Consider the following 24,845-nt stretch of genomic DNA (forward strand, 5'->3'; position numbering starts at 1 on the left):
CGGCATTCAAACTATTGTTTTTCCTTCACCAAATATGCCTCTCAGTATCGATTTATATTTAATATTCAGAACCACTCGGGACAGCCACTTTCCCTAAAACCAACCTATATTTCTCTATAAATAACAATAATACATAAATTTAGAGCAGTTAATATTATAAGCGTATACAGACTTTCAATTGTTATAATGAAATACATTCGCCTGCTCACCGACACAAATCTATCTTTTAAATTTACGAGACTTTAACGAATAGGAAAGTGTGATGCGAGGGCAAGAAGGGAAAAAGTAGGTAATAAAAAGCGATAGCCTAACGGTGCGTGGAAAATCTTGTTTTCATTAGCGTTGTTGTTATCGTCAGCGTCATCATTACTATTATTATGACAATCATTGTTATTATTGTTATTCCGTTGTTAGTTTTATTATCATTATTGTTGGTATCGTTTCACTACGAATAATGGTGAAATAAGTAAAAGCTTCGTAATAACACGTTTAATGTTCGAGACAATGCGTACATGATTTAAATCTCCAAATCTAATGAACGTACTTTTGTAAACTACTGCCAATAAACTGCTGCTTTAAATATCAATGCGCAAATAGTTTTGTACGCAAATGAGGGAAATTATGTTTTTGTTTAGAAATAATTCGATGCATAAGAGCACGATCGTTTATTATGCCATTACGTAGAAGAATTACACTCTTGGCAAACCGTGCAACGCAATTAGTATGGTATGATATTACATATCGTTAACATCAATATTATTCACTCTACTAGAGAAGTAGAAATCTCGCTCAGTCACAACGGAATTATAAGGAAGTTATGATAGGCGAGGCGTTAAGTTGGCGTCACCGTCGCAACGGAAAGTCACCCTAAGACGGAACGTTAACACAATGCGACTAGTATGGGCAACATTTTGAATGCGATATTCGGAAGGAGGAGGGTTGCCGCTGTTGTTGAGGTAATGAGATAAACTTCCGCATCCACGGGCATATCCCTCAATCTGCTTCCAATGACTCTTATTTGCTTCATCATCATATTTTCAAGTGAAACCAGGACGCACCAATAGAATATACTCCGGGCTTTTCGCTCCTTCTCCCATTCTCCATCGCTCTATCCTTATTCTCATCTTACTCCTCTCAGTACATGAGACAATGACTCACGCGTCTACCTCAATCTACCCTTATCAATGGTCATAGATAAGCACGGGGCAAAGGTGCAATGTACGCGCTTTAAAACTGCCATTGGTGACACATCTCAAAGTATAACATTTTTTTTCATCTTTTTTTTTTTTTTTGCTCGATACATCTTAATATTATACTCTATAATGATATCACATAAGATGTTTTATTATCTTTACTATCTTTACTATAATCCTGTTAATCGTCCAACGATTAAATTACTTTTACTTTTAATAAAACTCGAGTTCTTTAAATAAAGAATAATTAAAACAATAATGCTAGAGGGCATATAAATTTTTACTAGTTTCTGTAAAATTGACAATTGATATGGCTTGCACATATGCATAGGTATATAATTAATTATTCATCAAAATTAATATCTTTACTCGATGTATTTAACATTGTTAATGTAAGATATCTAACGGCTACGTAATTCCATTATTAACTTTCGAAGAATTTTAATTTTTTTAAAATTAATAATATAAAATTTATACATACACATTTAGCAAAATTATATCGTCGTATAAATACAATTAAACAATCATTAAGTAAAGCTTTATATTTTTAGTGTCGATGAAACACTTTATCTATTTTTACTAAAAATAAACATATTTTGTCGAATGAAATAATTAAAAGAAATGATCTATTAATATCGAATACAAATTATATATTTTACTATCTTCCGTAATCATGACTTTCTATTATCGAATAAATGAAATCCATAATCAATGTATAGCACGATAACATGATTTTGAGCAAATATTGTTTTACTTACAAATCATACAACATAATAATAGTAAATTATAACCTTGCCTATGTAACAACCACTACTTCATTTCACGCTCATAATTATATATTAAAAATTGTCAACATCTAATGTCGTTATATAATACGATACACGCGCTCCTTACTTACACACCTAAATAAAATAATTTCTTTTAAATTACAAATAGCTTGTATAAATTATTTTGCTTATTTCCTTTCAAATTAGAATATCTTCCGAAGGGAATAATTATTAGGAGGTGTTGAGGGATACGCTAATTGTCTCATTATTATCAAAATTATATCAAAATTATATTTTTTCAACATTATAATTTTAACGGCATAAAAATGAATATTTTAATTACCCAGTTTATAACAAAATTTTCATCACAATACATTTCATTTCAAGATTTCAAGATACTTCTAAGTAACAGTCAATCAAATGAAAAACTCAATAATGATAAATTAATAAAATAAACATGATAAACTTTGAAAATTCTGAAACACTTCCTACATGAATTTTCTTCATCTAACTTCGATAATGTCGATTAATAATTTGAGTACGAAGTCTCTCAGGAACGCTTCATCTTCAATAATCTGTACACTGCAATTATATTCGGTAAGCTAATTATAAACTGGTATGGAGGTCGGCAAAGTAGGTAGCTCTCAAAATTAAACAATATATTTACTTAACTATTAACTTGTTTTAAACATTAATTTAAAATTATTTCTATAAAACAGAAATTACACGTCTAAAATGGTATATGTGAAGAAACCGTAAATTATTTGTTGACATTAAAAGAAAATATTACGAATAAAAATTATTTTCATATACACATTCCCTATTTTTTTCATTTTCTTTTTAAATTTGTATTTATAATAATACAAATTATTTATAACAAATACGAGTACGTATAATAGATATATGTATATGTAATGGGCGCAGAAAAGTATGTAGAATTATGAAATTACATATTTACTTTTACCAGATTTAAATTCATTTTCTAAGTCTAAATTACCATTCCTATATACTAACATTTATTTATAAAAAGGAAAATTTATTCTTACATTATATAAAAAAAAAAAAAAATTTAAATAAGTAACTATGTTCGAATATAACATAATGTATTTTTCCTATTTTTATACTTTTTCGAAATATACTTACCAACGAAAATTCATATGTAAATAGTAATAAGAACATTTTTTTATTTTTTCGTATATACAGGTACTGATCTTCAAATTTATAACTAAGATCGTAATTTAAAACATTTCCTTTGAGAAATAAAATTTTAAAATATTCTTATATATTGTGGCTAATCTACGTTGTCGTTGACATAATTCATTACCACTTACAGTCATCATTACTTTTAAAAGTTTATTAACAATTCATTGGTCATGTAGTATCTCTAAATATTACTGTTACGATAAAATAAAATAAAATAAATAATTGCAATCAGTATGAAAATATAAATAATAATTTTAGTTTATAATTATACGAAAATATTTTTATTGAAAAAATGGTTCCATCATGAAAGAAAGTATACTTTCTACAGAGACTATATAGTAAAGAATTTCTCTTCGATTAATAATCTTTGAATATTGTTAAATTAGTTAAGTAAAAATTTGTACGCAACTAACGACAATTTATATATAATTATTGTGTATAATACAAACAAAACAGTATACCAATTAGACTTATTTGATAGATTAGCTACTATGTTAGGCAATTATAGTGATTTACAGGTAAAAATATAAATTTGACAAATATGTATACTGATTCGATGAGCAAAATAGATTAAGTTTGATGTTTCCATTGCTTTGAAATTTCTTTTTAAAACATTAAATTTAAATTGAACATAAATTCTGAATATTGAAATTAATGTATTTTATTTAATCCTATAAACTATAGATTCAATTCGATAAAATCATAATCTTATTCAGATAGTGCCTTATTAAATTTATGTCTATAGCTGCCTTGGAATAAATTCATTAATAACTATGATGAACAATAGTGGAAAAATAATATGACTAAAGGATAAATGAGATTAAAAAGAAATGTAAATACTTTATAAAGAGATAAAAAAACAATATGAATAACACCATTTATTTATCTACGCTTATCACGCAAATTGATATTAAAATGTATTATACTTAATGAAAGAGGAGGAAAATGAATAGACTCCCGATATTATTAAGGATATTATTTGACAATGCATTGATTCAACAGTATATACATTATATTTATTGATTATTAATAAGCTTCCAGTGACTTGAGTAAGTAATATTCTGAAATAGAGCACATCTCATTACGCCCCCCCCTCCCGAAAGGTTGCAATGTAATCTATTCTCGGTGGTCCATAGAGAAAAGAATCTATACGGCGACTTTCAAACGAACGATAAGACAGAAGAAACCATTATAGTGAACAAATGAAATTCAAAGTGCACACTACGCGCGTATGTTATTATTTATTCAATTGCATTGCAAACTCGAATATTATTCACCGAGAGTCATTGTAAGACTTTTCCTGATTTCGCTGAAAGTACATTCACAGCGTTTATTTGAATTTTTATTCCATACATGTATTAGTCTAAGAATTACATTATTAATTACAGGCAATAGTACGTAAAGTCCATTGTAATAATTCAATTAATATTCAAAAGATTGAATAGGAAAAGTAGTATATTATTTCCATTGATTTCTTTGTAAAAGTCTAACCATCTTAACACATGATTATTTACTTATATTCTGTCGGAAATTCCATTAAAGCTCATCGGCATTAAATTACCCACTAAACTACCTAAAATGGCAATTTGATTACGTAATATTATATAATTTTCATACATTAAGCCTTTGAAAAGAAATTTTGTAAGCTTAGGAAAAGTTTTTCTATTTTCTGGCCAATAGTGACATGTATTATTTCTTAAATAGTTTATTTCATTGATTTATTTCACCACAGTTCATAATTATTAACGCAGAAAAAATTTTTATAGCTAGAAAGATGGTCATTTTAATGTACCATTAACTTTAACGAAAATTTTATAGATTATGGTTCGACGAAATATTTTAAAGCATTACAGTAATAAACATAGCCTGTAAATTTTGTTTAATGTTGAAATTTCATGCTTGGAATATTAGATCTACTTAATAGTTCATTACTGTAATATCAATGCATTAAAGTGTTGCATTTTGTAATGGTAATTAAAATTAATTTGTTTACGATTTATAAAATTGAATATTATATTAGTACACCTATATAAGATGAATTGCAATTTTTCAATTTTTACACAACAAAACTTTAATAATATGTTTGAATCTATTTTGTTCATATCTTAAATAATATAATTGCTTTAATTTAATAACAATTAACTTATCTTTATATATTTCGCATTAATTTATATATATATATATATATATATATATGTTGTTAGTTGTATTATTTGTTGTTAGTTAATATATTAATTATATCTTTCATCTATATAAATTTAGAATAGATCTAAGGATAAATTCTCTAATATTTTGATAGATCAAATATCATCAATAAGTCATAATTATATAAATTACTAAAAATATTTATTACTAAATGAATTTATAATCAAAAGAAATTTTGAAATAAAATTTATAGATTGTAAAATTTATTTCTGCGATATATGTTATCAAAAAATGTTTTTAATTTTGCATTATTCATTAATTAATTATAAACATTAATTTTTACATTTAAGATAATCTCACATTTCCATAGTTGGAAAAATAATGATTTATAGCGTTCTGTGTACTGAGATGATTGATATATTAATATTTAATATATAAATTAAACATTCGCTAAGCTGCAAAACGATTGTTTAAACACAAAATTACAAGTATAGACACATATGTATGCTATTCTCTTTTCTTTTCCAAAAGTATAAGTGATAAGTAAAAAATTAATTAATTCTGAATATAACAAAACCGACCTACAGGATTATAGAAGTTCTATAGTAAATGTTAGTAATAAAAAAAAAGTAATGTAATACCACTTATCATTTAAAAAACATTTTATTTTCATTGAATTTCATACGCATTAAAGGTCTTGTAATGCCTTAAATCATATTGAAAAAAAGTCGAGTTTTAATAATTGAATTTCAATTGACAGAGATAGAAATATCTATGTCAAGTAGGCTAAAGTATCTGCAGTATATGTAAACTAGGAAATTCTAGTAACTTTGTAAAATATTTCACTAAAAAAGGAAATAATAAATATAACAAAATTTATGTTAATTTATGTTTGCATTATTTGATCAGTGACGATTGTCTTGATAAAATGTATTTCGTTTAATAATAATTTCAAAATTTCCGTATACTCGTATGAAATTATCCATCGATCGATCGACTTATATTGTCTTGAAATATTTAATAACACGATATTCTCGGTATATTCGTTTAGGCATTGATCCATGGAAATGTAAATCCTATGTAAACTCTATATAACAGATTGAGTTATTAGAAATTACAGTTCTCATGTATTTTCCATGCATAAAAGATTGGCTGATTAGAGCTTTCGAGAGACAATAAAGCTGACGTTATTATCTTCATAATTATCATAATTTCGTATTTGAATATATATCGTTAATATTATAATTATATCTTAAGTGTTATTATATTATCTGCATAAAACATGATTTACATGATTGGTTTGTGTCAATTATCATATTAATTTCATTATCAGGGAAACAATATCGATGTGATTATTGTAAAATCTTTTTTATATTATGATACTCTAAGTACATGTACCAACACTAGATAGATCTATTTAAGATAACTAGGTAGATGATATAGAAACAAATTTATATTATTAATTAATTGCTGTTTGAAAAACAAGTTTGTACTTTAGTAACTATTGATAATTGAAACATTTTACATGTTAATCTTAAATAATCTCATTCGTTAAATTTTAATTTAATAAAAACAGTGTATAACGTCCCATTAATCATACGTAATTCGTAGAATAATGAAAATGCAGTTCTTTTCTATGATCTTCGCATTATTTAATATTATGTAAATGAAAATCATTTTTTTTAAAAACATTTGAGTCTACATATTAGAAATGATGAGTACTAAGGAAGACCAGTTAATACAACATTCGCATATGTTATATGAAATTTCCTATTGAACAGCTTTCGTAATAATGTGCTCGAAGTTTTAATTTATCATCGATATTTTAATAGTCCTTTGAAGTATTAAATGCATAAAAATAGAATATCCCGACACTGGGAGCAGCTCGTAGATCGTCGAATGATCTCCATAGTAGGGCCCATCAAATTGTTTCAACGCTGTGCCACACAATGAATGATCCCTAAATATATTCAATGTTTCAGGTCGTGAAAATGATGATGGTCGTAGTGATGATATTCGCCGTGTGTTGGTTACCCTTTCACGTGTACTTCATCGTGACATCGTACTTGCCCGATCTGACAAACGAGCCGTACATCCAGGAGCTATATCTCGCAATTTATTGGCTCGCCATGTCCAACAGCATGTACAATCCGATCATTTATTGTTGGATGAATTCCAGGTATGTGCATTCGTATGAACTTGTATGGCCGTGTAATCCTATTTTAATAATGACCATTCAACTCTCTCTCTCTCTCTCTCTATCTCTCTCTCTCTCTCTCTCCCTCTCTCTACACACACACACACACACACACACACAGACAGAATTATCGGCAACAAACAAATATACCGGGCGTATTATAATTTGACTACATCCGCGAGTATATATTTACGTTGTTACAATCGCGTAAGTACAATTGAAATAAGCCATTGCAGTTCATGAGGCTGAACCTCGATTTGTATAATATTTCTGATTGTTTATAAGGACTCGCGTCCAATGAAGAATTAGATTTTTTTTTATCGCCTTATATTTCTTTTTTTTAATACAATTATTTTACAGCTTTTAATTATAATTGTAAATTCTACTAATATATTGTATTAAAAAATTTAAATTATTTTTTTATTAGCTTTCAAAGTTAAATTTAAGATTATAGTTAAGAATAAAATAATCCTTCATCATCAAAGCATTACTTCATCTCTTGATGCACTTTACTAGTGAATGTTTAATTTCTGAACATTTTCTAATTTTACGATTATTCATAATCTTAATGTTATTGCCAATTCAATGCTATTGCTATTTATGAGACACAATTATTTTTTATTATCAGATAAGTGCAAGCAAATTTAAGAAAGACAAAAGCTCTGATCCAATTATTTTAATATTCGTAAAAATGGTTTCTCATTTTCTTTTTATTTATCTCTCCAAGCACCACTCTTATGCACTTTTAAGCTTATTTATTTTTATCGTTGATTATCTTATCTTAATGCAGAAAAAAGGAAAAACTTTATATATATTTTGAATATTAAAATTAATAATTTATGGCTTCACATTCCGAATATTTAGCTAACTAATGGCACAGTGTTTTTATTATTATAAGTCCATTACGCTACGAACAAAACAATAATAGCATTGCATCTTATTATTTACTAATTCAGTTGATTAAATTTTACAGATCCAATTGCACTTGAATCTCATTCAACATCCTTCATTTTAATTTCCATCAATGATATTTAAAAATCTTCTTTTATATTAAAATAGCAACCTCTGTTCTTGCACACTTTAATTCTCATAATTTTTACATTGCTTTATAAAATTTTTAAGTTCAAAAGTTCCATTGTTTAAAAATAATGAATTACTGCTAATTTGAATATTGTATTCCAATTAGAATTACAATTGTATATCAGTTTGATATTTCAAAATCAAAAGCTCATAAGTGACTCGGAATTCTATTTATTTGCAAAAAAATATACTCCAAATAAGTTACTTCCTTATTTTTCAATATTTTTATTTATTTATTTTTTATTTTGTTTTTTATTCTTAATATTATTTCCTTGTCGCGTCTATCGATTAGGTAAACATTTCTATTTATTTTATTAGAAAATACATAAAAACGGAGTAGATATTTTTAAAAACATTGTGAAAGAAACAATTTCGAAGTAGAGCATAATTACACTCACAACCTATAACAAATGCTCAAAGTTTTTATATTTTTCTATTACTTCGATCACTCTTGCTTTGCCATTTCACGTACGATAATACAATAAAAAATCGATCGAATGTATCAAGCATGAATACATCAGCTTCCACAGTATATATATATATATATATAGATAGATAGATAGATAGATAGATAGATAGATAGATATATAGATACATCAACTGCAAGTGTCGGTAATTGGTCGAAATATTATGCATTGCAGATTCCGACGAGGTTTCGCCCAATTCTTCTCGTGGTGTCCATGGATACGGATAGGCCACGAGCCAGCACTTTCGCGTTCCGAAGCCGTAACCTCCCGATATAGCTGCGCTGGTAGCCCGGAAGTGCGCTCCAGGACATCGCGCAATGGTACGTAGAAGCGCTTTTATCATTCTCGAGTAATCACTACCAACTTCTTGGCATTGCAATCAAAATAGCTAAGCACTTACGGTACATTACTATCGATACTTTAATACGGCTCGTATTACATCCTTGAGCTTTTTAAATTACCCGAGAACGTGTTCCAAAAGCTATTTAATGGAGAATATTATCGTAAGTAAATTAAGTTCGAGCATAGCTCCAACCGAATATGCATTCTTAAAGCGGCATATACCCATACGCTAATGGATAACATGAAAGTTTGCCGAGTGTATGCGAGGTATTCATAATGAATGCAAGTAACAATGTTTGCATGAGGAATATCGACGTATTTGTCATTTTACAACTTTCATGTCGAAGAAAAACATTAGCTCATGTCGGTAATATAAAATTATTTGTAAATGCTTTGCGATATTCGTTATGAAATTGAAATTTTGTAAACGAATGTCTATGTGTCGAGAGAAGGAATTGCATTGGTGTCCACCCACGCACATACGCGCTGTGCAATATTAATCCGTATTATATTATCAGTATCAGTATTAAATGGTATTGGTATGAAGTCGTACTTTTCAAATTTTCCAATATGGTAGAAAATTGACGAGTAATAAGTTTGTATACGAAAAATAAGTTTGACATTTGAAAAAATTAAAAAAAGTCTTGACTACTTTATCATAGATTGGCCTCCTATTAAGAGAATTTTTCGAATATAACCCTCCTCCCCCCCCCTCCCCCTCGTCCAGCACAAATAACAAGAATCACAAAATTATATGAATTTGAAAAGTAGGTAATGCACTTTGAGAACGGCAGGGGCGATTAAGCTACGTGTGTCGTGGCACGCAAAGGTTTGTCGGAGCTTCGTAAGAAAGAGAAGAAAAAAAAAACGGTGATCGGGGATGTGGGTGAGTGGATCGAGGAGAAGGAATGGATGCGAGTTATCCCCAATGAGAATACGCTTTCTCCCGTGGCCGATCTGAGGAAAGAGCAGGTAAGGAGTGTCCCGGGGGGAGTCCCTCCTGCAAGCCCATTAGCGTACTGCCGCTAGAGCGACTGAGGACTGATGACGACACGAGGACGAAAAAAATAGAGATATCGGGAGCAGAGACTCACTGCCCGGAAGCTGATTAACGGGGCGCGCAGATTCAATTGATGACGCAGCAAAATCTTCTGGGCTAAACGACCGGCCCTGGTCGTCTTACTAATATCATTGCTAATGAGCGGTAAGCCTAAGCCTATTTGGCGGGGAATTTTCTATAAAATTGTAAAATCCCAGCAGTGATTGGAGATACGAGATTTTTAATTTAATTAAGCCTCGAGCACGTACTTTCGAGCGATTGAAATGGCCGGCTACGTTCCGAATATCAACTTGAATAAATCGTTCAATTTCAAAACTATCGATTAATAAAGAATTTGAATGTACCAATGCACCAATGCACCTCTATCGGGAGTCATATTAATTAGTTGAGAATGCAAAAGGCAAAATAAAGAGTTTTGATGATGAATTATGGAAGAACATGGCAGAGATTTGTGTAAAGAATCTTCTGGTTGTTATAGTGATATAGTATTGATTAAAAGGAGATAGGACATTGATGTAATTGCATCTGTTTCTCAATTTATCAGTATATTTTAAGGTTTACGTAAATTTACCATGTAGAGGGGTTGTAAATTGTAAAACATATATATTGTTAATTATATATGGAATAAATTTTTACGATTTATCTTCATAAAATTGCAAAATTTATAAATATAATAAATATATAATTATTTTGACGTATTATATTATATTATATTATATTATAGTATATTATAATATTGTAGAAATGTGAAATTTAATTAATAAGCGACATAGATTTACCTGCAATATAAAAGAAAAGGCAGTGCTAAAAGAAGAGCTGATTTTGCACTTCAAAATAAAATTACGTGGGAATTTCGAAATTATATTAGACAAGTGGATTGGATTAATCTGGGGAAAAAGAATGTATCGCGTTATATATTGAGAATTACTTCAAAATTAATGAAATTATATATTAACTATATATATACACTATATATATTCTGCGCATGTGAAGATGCATTATTATGTTTATTATTATGTTGAATGTCTAATGTAAATGTATGAATATTACATGTCTGTTTCTCGTAAATTTTTACAAAAATATTCCTGAATTATTCAACAATGAATTTTTTTCTTTAAATACCTTTTTCAATATTGAGTGTCTAATTTTTATTTTGCCTAGAAAATTCTTAGAAAAAATTTACTTCTTGTAATTGATAAATTCATTAAATAATTTTTAAACTTTGAGCATATCTGCAGCTATCGCTATTTAGTTAACTTCATTATGTGTAAAGTAATTACGAATAACAATATCTCAAATTATTGACATAGATTACTTCTACTCGTATAGACATATTTGGTAACTGATAGGGTTTTTCATTCGCATTATATATTATTTGTATTAATTAACTATGAAAATAATAGCCTACTAAATGGAATTAATAAATTAAAGTTGCAGTGTGATTGTTTAACGAAATTTTTTAAATAATAGTGATTTATGTTCTAACTTATGATTATGAATATTATCGTTATTATAATATTATCACCATCAACATCATTATTATTACTATTGTTAGCATCAGTGTTTATAATTAGATAAAGTCTACCAGTTAACTGGTGAGAGAAAAGTGTGGGCGAGTGGAGAGGATATCGCTTTTCAATTCAATCTTTGATCTCATTGATGATTGATGATGAGAATCGTTGAGATATTGCCGTTCCTGGGTGGTTGCCACGTGGTATTAGCATGCATTAAGTGTCGAGGTAGGAGGAGATCGTAAATCTCCGAATCCTCTTGACGCGGTGCGCTTGATGGTAGATGTTTACACGGAGAAGTGTGAGATCATGAAAATCTCTGGATACTTCATCGTGTAGTGCCACATTATGGCCACCTAATTATTGTCTCGTCCTTGAGAAAGTGCACGGGGTACTGCACAGCTTCGTACTCGGAGCACTGTGTATAAACTCTACTCGCTAAGGGAGTCTTCACTAAGAGAGTGTAACTGAGCCGGTTGCTTATGGTAGTGGTTACTTATGACACTCGTGAAGCTGTCTTCGCGTGCTTAAGTCCCTCATATTCCGTCATGAATTGTTGATAGTATAGATGATCATTGTCCTTTGGCACTTCTTCTTGTACCTAAATTCTTATCAATAGTTCTCAAAAAGTATTCTGTGTATCCCGTGTTGTTGTGGGGAGTGCTATTCCCAATTACTAGCCATCCAAAAATGGACAGTTGCGCTATTGGCAGATTCTCCTATTAAAGATCCTTCAATTCCATGGATGAGGATATCCGAATGTTGCCGAGATGTGTTCAGCTTCTACGCGAGATCCTCTGTTACGAACATGATCTCAGAGCCTGTATCTATTAGAAAAAGAGCTTGTAATGTTGTCGATGATGAACTAATTTTAGCCAAAACAGTGGCCAACAAGGTTATTGATGATGATGGTCTTGGTGGAATTATGATTACACCTTCTGCTCATTTGGAAGGCGATGCTGAGCTGTGACTTGTTTCGGTCGGAGTCGACATCTGTTCATCATGCAGTAGTTGTATTATGCCGTTTGTGACACTTTATGCAATTGTGTTTGCTCCTGCTCATGTGGTGCCCCAAACAGTTGTCACACAACTATCGCTTCCTCGCGAATTCTCTTCTTTCAGCAATCGTCACACCTCGGCATCTCTTGCATCCATCTTTGATCGGGTGCACAACCGTCTCTCAATCGTCGAGGAGAGCCTAGAGGAGGTGGAGGTGGTGACGAAGGAGGCAGCGGAGGTGGATGACCCAGTGGCTTTGGGACTTGGACTGACCCTGAAGGTAACAGTCGTGTGTGTGATAGTAGCCGAGTATCAGCCACAAAGACGTCGAGAAGATTCACCCCGCAGAGGAAGAGGAGACTCTAGCAAACGACAACGTTCGAGAGACAGTCGTGCACCGGATAAAAGATCGCTGCAAGAGACGTCCAGAAGACACACAAGGCAGTGTCGTTTATCTCCAGTAACAGACGAAGGGGATGTACCTCAGAGACGGAGCATCATTAAGGTACTGAACAGGGATCCAGCGAAAAACAGCGACAGATAATCAACATATGTGTTCAAAAATCCATCATGATTTTTACTATTTTTATACCATCACTGACCAAAGCTGATGTTACATGTTAGTTTGTAAACTTGACTTAGATATAATATTGTTTCTTTGGTCCGTTGTCTGTCATATATATTATTCTTTAATAAAATTTGATACATCTCTGAAAAAAAAAAAATAAATAAATAAAAAAAAGAATATTTAATTAAGTAATTCCAGTGAGGGTTTGGAATAATATTCTGAATCGAGTTGACCTGTATCTCACAAGTCTTTCCAGTGTGATGCACAAGGCTTGATCCATGTGAGAGTTCCCGAGAACCTGTCCATAAGTGTGTTGCCTTTATCTTTACGTTGAGTGTAGTCCTGACGTACAGCATGAGTTTAGAAAGCAACAAAGCTACTGCCAGCTCCATCATTGGGATGGTAAGCCGATTGAGGAGTGCCTTGAACGAATAGACTTTGAGAGCAGCATCAATCCGGATGAAGGTTATACCACAATCTGAATGCAACGTTTTGCAATTCATCGATGAGTGGTGAATTGTCTGTATATGGATATGAAACCATTGATCGTGTAGTCCTTGACTACTTTGATATTTACCGTAGATTATGCAATTCACTCAAACACGCAAATCCATGCCTTGTGGACGTGAAATGCTGATCTCTCCCGGCTACCACTGCGTGCAATTCTGCACTATGCGCGGGGGTCAGTGTCAGCCTTTATATGCGGAAGTGGATACCGACCTCCCCCTGAAACCACTTTGTGCACTCGGGCACTGTACGTGGGGGTACTGAATCCTTGGGAAAAATCCTGCAACAGCTTCGTGCTCGGGGCACTGTCTATAAACTCTATTTAGTATGAAGCTGTTGCGTCTACATTCTTCCTTACTGGCTGTGCTGAGAATGTGTGTCATGGCACATCGCGTAAGAAAGGCCTGCGACTACTTATGGCTACGGACTCTGACTGACTAACTGCCCAGTCGTACTGCCTGAATAACTACAAGCCTGTTGAATACGCACAGGAAGTTGAAGGCGTGTTCATTTCGCGGCGGCTCCGCTGAGAGATAGCGACTGTTCCATGGCGGTCCTGTTAAGACAGACAGTGTTCCGTGCCATGACGTCATCACTAAGAAAGAAAACGAGTCTCGTCGTCGCGTGCTTGCTTTATACATCTACGCGACAATTTAGGTATATGACACAGTGGATAGGTGTTGCTATGCAGAGACTTGACCATCTTGCAGATGTTCGATAATACAGCGTTAGAGGTTTCGAGAACTCCGGGAAACCAAAGCTTTAGACAGGTTTGAGAATTCCAACCGACGTTGCTATGCGAAGAGTAGATAAACATTGTAGAACGTTCGAAAGTAAGGCTTTGGAATATTCGAGACTACTCGGAATCAAATGTTTACTAAAAATTCAAGAGCTAGAATAATTATAAATTTCCGAGTGCCAAAGGACTTGGAAAGTGGTCGAATTCCGAACTATCAGCGAAAGTTTTCTTTACCCGGAATAAATAATTTAAATTAGTTGAACGAACTCATTTTACAAACATTTATTTCAATAGAACAATTTTTTTTTTTTTAACAAATTCCCTTTAAGTATCTATACTTATATAGTTTTTTTAATTCATTCGATGCACTGGCACTTCATAATTACAACAAAATTTAATTAAAAATTGCTGATTCGATAATTAGCTCTGCAAATAGTAATCTCTACTTACAATCACTTTTCATATTAAGTGATTGCATAAGAAAATTGAAATAATGTCATTCGCTTTGGACATAAATACATATTTCTCACAGGTTTTGCTATTCTGTGTGATTGCATGATATGCTACAATCTGTAATGCAGAAATTATCGATTAGTTGCTATCGCGTAATAAAATACAAGAATCAAATGGTTTAAAATATGCTCCCTTACACTTTATAATTTAAACAGAAATATAATTAATAATAGAGGATTAAATAGATCGCCGGTCGTTAATTATTAATGTGTAATAAGAAATTATATGAAGAAAAATATATATATAAAACTTACTGTCGTCTATGAGATTTTAAATATCGCGCAATTAATTGTTAACGTTGACAGTTTGCAATATGCACAACAATTTATATTGCAATAAATATTTGTTAATAGTCAATGTACTTCAATCAGTTTTTGCAAAATCGTAAATAATGTATTAACACTTATTAATAGTAACACTTATTAATACAATGTAAAAGTACATATGCAAAAAGAGCTACAGAGGCATATGGATTACGTATTGTAAGGAATTGTAATGAAAATTTTATATTGCAGATGTATTTTACTCAACAGTACACAAACGTTCATGGTAATATACATTCTCCCGACTCTTCACATTTCAACGTAATTAAGCACAAATTCGTCGGCTCCTTTGTCTCCATTCAAGAATTTAAGTGGACCCTCGATTGCCACACCAATTAATCCAATAACCAAGTTGACTTAGCTCGCAACATGCCACCTAATTTAGTTATTCTTTATAACAAAGAAAGATTTATATTTATACATTGAATTATTAATTCACGCATTAATTTACCTCGATGTGACTATTATTATGCCAACTTCATCTGTACTCTCGGTGCTCTTTCAAATTGTAATTACCTACTCGTCTTATACATTCATTTTTCATGCACCATAAAAATAGTACATTGTTTCACGAACTTAAAATCTTTCGATCGCACTAGAATATTATAAGTGCGCCTTACTGACAGAAATTTCATTAAAATTTCAAGCGAAACTTTAACTAAAACGAGAATATAAACCGAATAAATTCTAACAGAATAGTATTATGGATTTAACTTTGATTCTCAAAAAAAAAAAAAAAAAAAAAAAAAAATTACTATAGAAATTAATCTATAAAAATGTTACGACAACTCCAAAGTATATAATGAATAAAAAAAAAAGTTATTTATTTACAAATAAGAAAGCGAGTAATTGATGCGTTGCACGTGCTCCTACCAATAAATGTAGTTTGCAATTTGAAATGGAAAATGCGAAGGTCAATATCACGAAAGAGAAAATTTCCACGACTTAATATTATATCCTATTTGAACTTCCAATTCAATCAGTAAATAAAGTCTATTCGTGAAAGTATAAAGGAAAAACTGTAAGAGGATGTACACATATGCAAAGCAAACCACTAATAACGCTAGCCACTTACGAGCCCCACCTACTATCTGCAATTTTTTGCGATACAATGATATAATGCCATTTTACTTAAATGGACGTGACTGTCTAATTAAAATTATTCTAATTACTTTAATATTTTTATATAAAATTTACTAGTCACTTATCAATAGCATTAATTCTTATGTAAATTTACAGAATATTTAAGCGTATTCAGAATGCACAGATAATTAACACTCAAAATTATATATTCACAGTATATTCATAGTAAAATATATTAATTCGTAATAATCAATACATAAATTAATTAACAGACATTAACCTATAATGGGACTTAATATTCTTACAGGAAAGAAAAATTAAATCTGAAATAAAACGATAAGACGTTCAACGCTAGTTTTCAGTGTGTCATTGGATAAATTGCGTATATCAATTTATGTAAATATACATTTTTAAGATTTATTTACTTTTTATAAATATAGAAAGTTAATTTATTTTGCCTTAGCCCTTTCACGTACAATAATATTTCACATATTTACAAATTCTTATAATGGGTTTGGATTATATCAATTTCAATGTATTTTCACATGGAATGTGGATTAATCGACAACAACAAAAAAATTAAATACTAAATACTTTAATTAAAATTTTATTTTAATTTTGTTTTTGATTTTTTAATGGCGATAACTTTGAGTCGATAATACTACTAAATTTTCCATAAACTATATAACTAAAATAAAATATATCTTTGCTAACTTCCCTATTTTGCAACCACGGCAACCACGGCAACGTGGCTTTGTGTTGCATTTCGATCAAACGTTATTCGCCGTAGAATATATTACAAAGTAGAAACTGTTCTTAAAGATTTTATTTATCATGTGTTTACTGTTACAACTAACTTTATCCCTATCAAATTATTAATTAAATCTCCAGCTAAATGTTTAAACTCAAATAAATGTTTACACTTAAAAATCCCATAATATATGTAAATATAAATGATCGTATTAATGTTTATTCTTTATGTTATTCTACATTATTTATTCAATATACAAAACTGGCATATGCAAATTATATAAAATTTCACCGATAACTCACACAAAATTATTAAAACAATTACTAATATTTTCTTGGACATAGATAACCACGTAAATTGTTAAATTAAAAACAAACTTAATTGATCACGTATCATACTCAATTTAATTTATTTAATGAAGTGTAAAGGATAAAATTATTTACATTAAAAAAAAAAAAGAAAAAGAAAAATGATTGTTGCAATAGTAAGCAAAATAGCATTTCATGATATGGTAATAAGCCGTCGACTATATACTATTAACCCATTTTTTGTTAAATATCGTCGAATAAGATCGTCAGTGCGATTACCGAACAGCGTTTTCCTTTATTCATTCACAGACAAACGGATATTGTATTTAATATATTACTAACTTACTTGTAATTGTGGCACTAATTTACAACAAATTTCAAAAATAAGAAAAATAAAAACCTCCTCGTGACAGAAAACTTTTGTGACATTTTAACAGTAAAATATTAACCTTCATGAAGTATCAACCTTAATTGATTGCTCTGCTAAACAAAGAAAATTTATTCATAGACCATAATTTTTTCTCGGTTCTAAAATTAATTACCTACAAAAAATTCAGTACAACTGTTAATATTATAAAATAGTTTGGTGATACACAGAGAAAGCATATATATGTTTATAAGCTTTACACGTTTTATATGAAAGTTGTATACAATCGATTATTAACTATAAAACTTTTATAAACTTTTACAATAAAAAAAGTAATCTTAAAAAATATAAACTTTATTTTCAATCGTCTATGAAAAGTGCTTCAAAATTTTATTATATATATATATAGAAAGAGAGAGAAAGAGAGAGAAAGAGAGAGAGGGAGAGATATTATACAATCTATAATATTGAAATAATATATACAATATTTTTATATTACCACATTCAATTTTTCAATCTACACAATAAAAATGAAAATTTACTACAACAAAATATAAAGTTTTTGTGTTAACACTCAATAATATAAATAAACTCCAAAAAACTTGTAATATAACTCTAAATAATCATAATGAAAAATAATATGAAATAATTCACTTAAACATTGTCGAATCGACTAAATGCACAACCTGTAAGCAGTTCAATTGATCAATACTCAATGACTGAACTATTTAACAAACACAATCCTTGTTGAGAAAAATCTAATTTCAACTTACTAACATAAACTTCTTTAAGTAAAACTACCCGATTATTTGAACACAAAATTTAACGAAACCATAGAAGCAGGTGATTAATCAATAAGACAAAAACTTAAACTTAGAACCTTCATTGAAATATTATTATTGAAATAATTGTTTTAATTGAAAAGTTTATTTTTTTTTTTTTTTTTTTTTTTTTTTTTTTTATCAATTTAAACCGTAAAATACAGATATTTCAGTATATGTTACATAAAAGTAACGATATCTTTTTCTCTTACTTATCGCGATTGCTATTTCCTATCGAAAATACTTGAAAATTTAATAATTTTTTTTATAATTAAATTGCTAAAAAAACTCACCTAACATTTTATAATATAATGATTTTCACTTTTATAAATACAAAATAATGCAATTAATTTACATTAATTTCGAACAATGTATTATCAATATTATATCTTATATAGCGATTTAAAAAAATTTTAAGTTTCGAAAATGCAATTTTAATACATTGAGAAAAGTCGTTAAATAAGGTCTACTTACAAAATTATAATATCGTATATCAGATTTTAAAACTTATTTTATTCGCTATTGTAATTGCGAATAATTACATAGGTTGCAAGTTGTATAAATAAGCTTTAAATAATTGGAAAATATAGAACTGCAAAAAGATTTTAAAAATGAAATATGTGAATCTAAATAAATAAAGATATTTTTTTAATGAAAGCTTTAATAAATCTATTTAGTCTAATTATAATTAGTTATACTAATTATAATTAGTCGTCGAGTCGATATGTGTTTTTCTTCAGTTCTTCATATAAAAAAATATATTACGCAGATATAATATCTATTAATTTTATATCTGTCTTTTTTCTTTTTTTCTTTTTTTCTTTTTTTTTTTTACATTAATAAAAACTTTATATCTAATTCTAACTCAACTTCGATTAAATTATTACAGTTTTAGTTAACCAAGTCGTACTAAATAAAATTAAGTGGCAATTATTTAACAAAGCCATAAAATTATTGCTAAAATCAATTAATCCTAAGAATGAGTAATAATACATATCTGCCAAAATAATATTTAAATAAAACATTAGTATTCTCATAATCCTAAAGGAATTGCATTATATAATTATATAGTAAAGGAAATTGAATGAATGTATTTTTGCCGGTTTTTAAACTACCATTTATGTAATTTACGGATTTCAATCATTTTAATGAGAACGTTAAACGATAAATATATACGATAAATAGATATTTATGAAATTATCGTTTGTATAATCCCTTGTTTATGATCAGCTAAGTCATAATTTAATTATTCCTTCGCAATTTTTGTGTTAACAGATTTCAATTTATTATCAATAATCACGGTCATAAATTTAAATTAATGTCTACTTATGCGATTAAATAGCAGAGGTCCATAGTTGTTGCCACTGCTGCTTATCGATTAGCTTTCAAAAGTTTTCCAGTGTAGAAAAATCGTGATCTAGGAAAATTATAATACTCAATATGCAAGTTGATGTATAACTAAATAATTACATTTAACTCGATAATAACAGAAAAATCACTACCGTTATAAAACCTTAATAAATCATTAGCGAATATTTCTCTATACTATAATTATTTTCAGTTGGACTATTGCCTATAACCAGCCAATTGATTATACTAACATTTAAATAATGATACTTGACTGTGGATTCTCACATTAACATCAACTCGTCTATCATTATAATCTAGAAATGTATTAATGATGTGTGGTAAAAAATGTCTTATCAGTTATAAAAGATTTACTTATTCAATCAGATGTCTAGTATTACTTACATGCAATATTTCATATCTCAATAGATATTCCATTATATTATTAACTTCCGAATTGCAAATTAGTATTTCGTTATTACTTCGTCTGGATATATTAATCTTATTTGTACTAATTTAATTCACAGAAAATTGCAGTTTTAATAAATAAAAAATGCATGATTTATTTTAAAAAAAAATTTTTGTTCATCTATTAGTTTTTATAAAACTTAATTCGCTTAATAAATACTGATAATTACATTTATCATAATTTTTTAATCAAATATTATGTAACGCAATATTTTGAATCAATATTTCATTGAAATATTTCATCAAAATCCGTTTATATTTAAACACGCGCGCGCGCCCGCGCTAATTGCACATTTGTTTTCATAACACAAACTTGCGTATTGACTATTTAAAATTAAGTCTCGTTTAAAGCGGCTTGCATGGTTATTAATTATTTCAACCATCAATCAAAATTTTATTTATATTATAATCCTATTAGACTTATTATTTTGTATTTTTTTTTTTTTTTTTTTTTTTTTTTTTTTTTTTTTTTTTATTTTTATCAACGATACAATTTTCACTTTAATTTATTTTATCGATGAATAGATAAAATATACGCACTTCTATTGCCATAAATATATTTGTTAGGTATGCAATAATTTTTGCAACTGCAGATGCAATTATTAGAAATATTTTTCTATTTTATATTATATACTTAATCTTGTTCTCGATAAAAATTTTATATAATATATTCTATTTATGTATATATGCCGATTTACAATACTTAATTTATCTTTGCATATACTTGAAATATTTACATTTTCCATCGTATAACTACACATGTTTATCAATAGACATGAATTTTTTTAACGTAATAAGCATTTAAATTGAATATAAATTTTGATAAGTTTTATTTCAACTATTGATTTTCATAATAAGTATTTATTTTCATATTTATAAACATAAAAATATTATTAAACTTGTTATTTAATTTTTTATATAACTCTATTTAACTATGTTGTTGTTTCACATATATAATTTTCATTCTTACGTTATAATCAGTTTCACCATAAATTTATTCTTAATGATTATATATTATGTATTATATTATGAATGTATGCGTGTTTTGCATATTTACACGAATCATGAAAAAAATTATTTTTTCTCAACAAATTAAATATATATAACAAATAAATGAGGCTAATTGTCTCTATGTATTTTAAAACATAATCTTTACAATCAAAAAGATTAATTCGTATGTAATTTTGTACTCTATATCATACTATTCAAAGAATTAATTTTCGTATACTCTTTGAGTTAGAAATGGTTGATAAAAATGCTTTAAGCTTACTGAAATTTACTACTGCCTTTCTCCAACATATAAAAATGAAATATTTATTATTCAAAGTACATGAAAGAGAAATGCTCTTAATTAACAATTGCATTTACAATTAATAAATAATTTATTAGAAAATTCAATTATTTGTAATATTTTTTCACGATATTTTTATTTTCATACATTTTTAACGTGCGTTATATTTCTAATATTATAATAATATTATTCATAACTACCAATTGTTATTAAAGATTGTTCCATTGATGTTACTAATTATTCGTTATTAATAATAATTTCACGGGAGCTGATAAATTATAAAACAGTCTACGCCGCAGATAATATCTTTTTGAATGCTGTAATTGTAATGCGATAAATAAAAGATACAAATGGTAAATATTATTTGAACTACAGTATAAAACTAATTAACAGAGATTTTTGTGACAAACGTATAAATGTCGTAGTATAACGATGAAAAAAAATGATATTATTAAGAATTGTAATACAAATAAAATAAATTCATTTTTTATTCAAAGTGCGTGACATACTTTCATACGCATTCTTTATAAAAAAGAATAAAATTAATATTGTTTTTATATCGATTAGTGCTTATATTAGTTATTAATACTGATTGTAAAAGCTATTAAAAATTTGAATAATTACTTAATTAACCATTAATTCACTAGGTTATTTTGGCTACCGAGAGTCCCAAAATATCATATGTCCGGTGTTTGACTCACATAAATAGTATTTTCGATTAAGTCGAATGAAATCATGTCTTGTAGACATGGCAGTGAAATTTTAATGTTCATGGACGTCTATTGGGAATAAATGAGCTACTACCTCGAATTTTTGGCTTCGCCGATACGAGGATATAAGGAGCAAGCACTAAAAAATCTGAGCTTAAAACGAAGATGGAAATTACGCTATCATAAAATGCACGTATTATATCTGTATTTTACAAAATTCCATCGGCATATACGAATGTACAAGGGAAAGCAACTTAATACCTAAAAGAAAATAAGTTGGCTTGAATTAATCTGAATGCAATGCCAAAGTCGACTCGAATACTTTGAAGAAAAATATAAAAGGAAATTTCAAAAGCAACCTTCTTTATATTCAATAAGCAAGATTTTATACTAAACAGTGTAAAATTTATTTATTTATTTCTTTTTTTTTTAAGTATGAAATGAAAGAAAAAACTTTAATGCTATATTATTTAAATAAAAAAAATGTTAAATTAAAAATATGTTTACTTGTTAAATTATTGTAAATAATATATATATATATAAGAATTAGATATATATAATAATATGTAAGAAGTAAATAATATATATATATAAGAATTATATGAAAAACATTGCATAATTATATAATTCACTTACTTATATGAGTTCTTAAACTTTTATTTACATAAATATGTATTACTCATATCAGACTCACACAAGTAAGACTAATAAGTCTACTTATCATTAAATACTTTGTCATATTTTTTAAAAGATCGAAAAAAATTAATTACAAATGTTTATTTCCGATCTACAACTTTATTAGAATATAATTAAAGTGAATTTATTACAAGAACTTGAGTAACGGTTTTATTAATCGTAGCTCTAACTCAAATATATTTTCACATTACTTATATTATAAAGATTATTCATATTATAACTATTCTTATCTTTCGACAACATTCTTTTATCTACTAATTAATCGTAAATATTTATGTATTTTAATAAAGGATAAACATTAACAACAGTGTTTTGTTAAACATTAAGAATATTTATTTGTAACATACTTACAATAATATTCTCCATTGCGACGACTAATCCGTACTGTGGAATAAAATAATAACGATACTAGGCCATTGATAACATATTCACGAGTCAATTAATAGAGGAATGTAGTCAAGGAAGAATTTCCTACCTACAAACTTCAACAATCTGAACCTAAAAAAAACATGCGTCGCACTCCCTTCGTAATCCGTCATGGATCCACTAAAAGCACCGAGGCGGCAGAATCTTTCGAGTGGTTAACGGGCCACTGGAAAAGCAAATCTGCCCTCGGCAAACTAAATAATTCGACATGTCTTCAGGAACAATGCGGCTGCCGCTTCACCTCCAGGCAACAACCGCCGAGACGACGACGACGCTGGCGACGTCGCGCCGTGGCAGCTACGCGGACAATCCCAGTGGAACCCTGGAGAACGGAGGCGCGAGGCGTGGTTACGGTGGCGCCGGTACCCAGTATAATCGGGAGCATCTGGATTACCGGCAGCGGCTGCCCTATACCGCCAGGTTCCAGAAGCTCGAGTCCCAGTTGGACCTAGGCTCTTGACCGTTCGCCGAGGCCGACGGCGACGAGGCCGCCAAGTTGCGCCTCGACACCTGGTTATAAGAGACCGAGGCACGTCAGCCCTTAACTATACGTATATCGCGTGCAAAGCCCTTTCAATAATTATCAAACGCACCTGCTATTTCGTATCCTACGTGGCAAAAGAAGAAGAATATAATATATATATATATATATATATATATATATATATATATATATATATATATATATATATATATATATATATATATATATATACATATATATACATATATATACATATACATATACATATATATACATATATATGCATACACTCGAGCTCGCGCGCGCACGCGCCCTCGCACAAATTCACGTACACAGTCACACGCACTCGCGCGCGCACACACACAAATAAATAAATATATATATATATATATATATATATGCGCACCCTCGTGCGCCAATGCCGACACGCATAAATACATGCTTATAAATATACTTCGGAAATATCGCGCATTTTAGGC

General features: G+C 29.1%; 1 protein-coding gene across 1 annotated transcript in view; it reads left to right on the forward strand.

Annotated features, from left to right (window-relative positions):
- LOC105362127 (tachykinin-like peptides receptor 99D) overlaps positions 1-24,533 on the forward strand; it is a 71,347-nt gene extending 46,814 nt beyond the window's left edge. The window contains exons 4-6 of the mRNA XM_011499478.1: positions 7,291-7,487; positions 9,227-9,372; positions 24,101-24,533. Coding sequence (XP_011497780.1) covers positions 7,291-7,487; positions 9,227-9,372; positions 24,101-24,342 — 585 coding nt within the window. The 3' untranslated portion in view covers positions 24,343-24,533. The remainder of the gene's footprint in view (positions 1-7,290; positions 7,488-9,226; positions 9,373-24,100) is intronic.
- The last annotated feature ends 312 nt before the right edge of the window (positions 24,534-24,845 follow it).

Source organism: Ceratosolen solmsi, unplaced genomic scaffold (genome assembly GCF_000503995.2).
Source record: "Ceratosolen solmsi marchali unplaced genomic scaffold, CerSol_1.0 scaffold35, whole genome shotgun sequence".
Taxonomy (NCBI): Eukaryota; Metazoa; Arthropoda; class Insecta; order Hymenoptera; family Agaonidae; genus Ceratosolen; species Ceratosolen solmsi.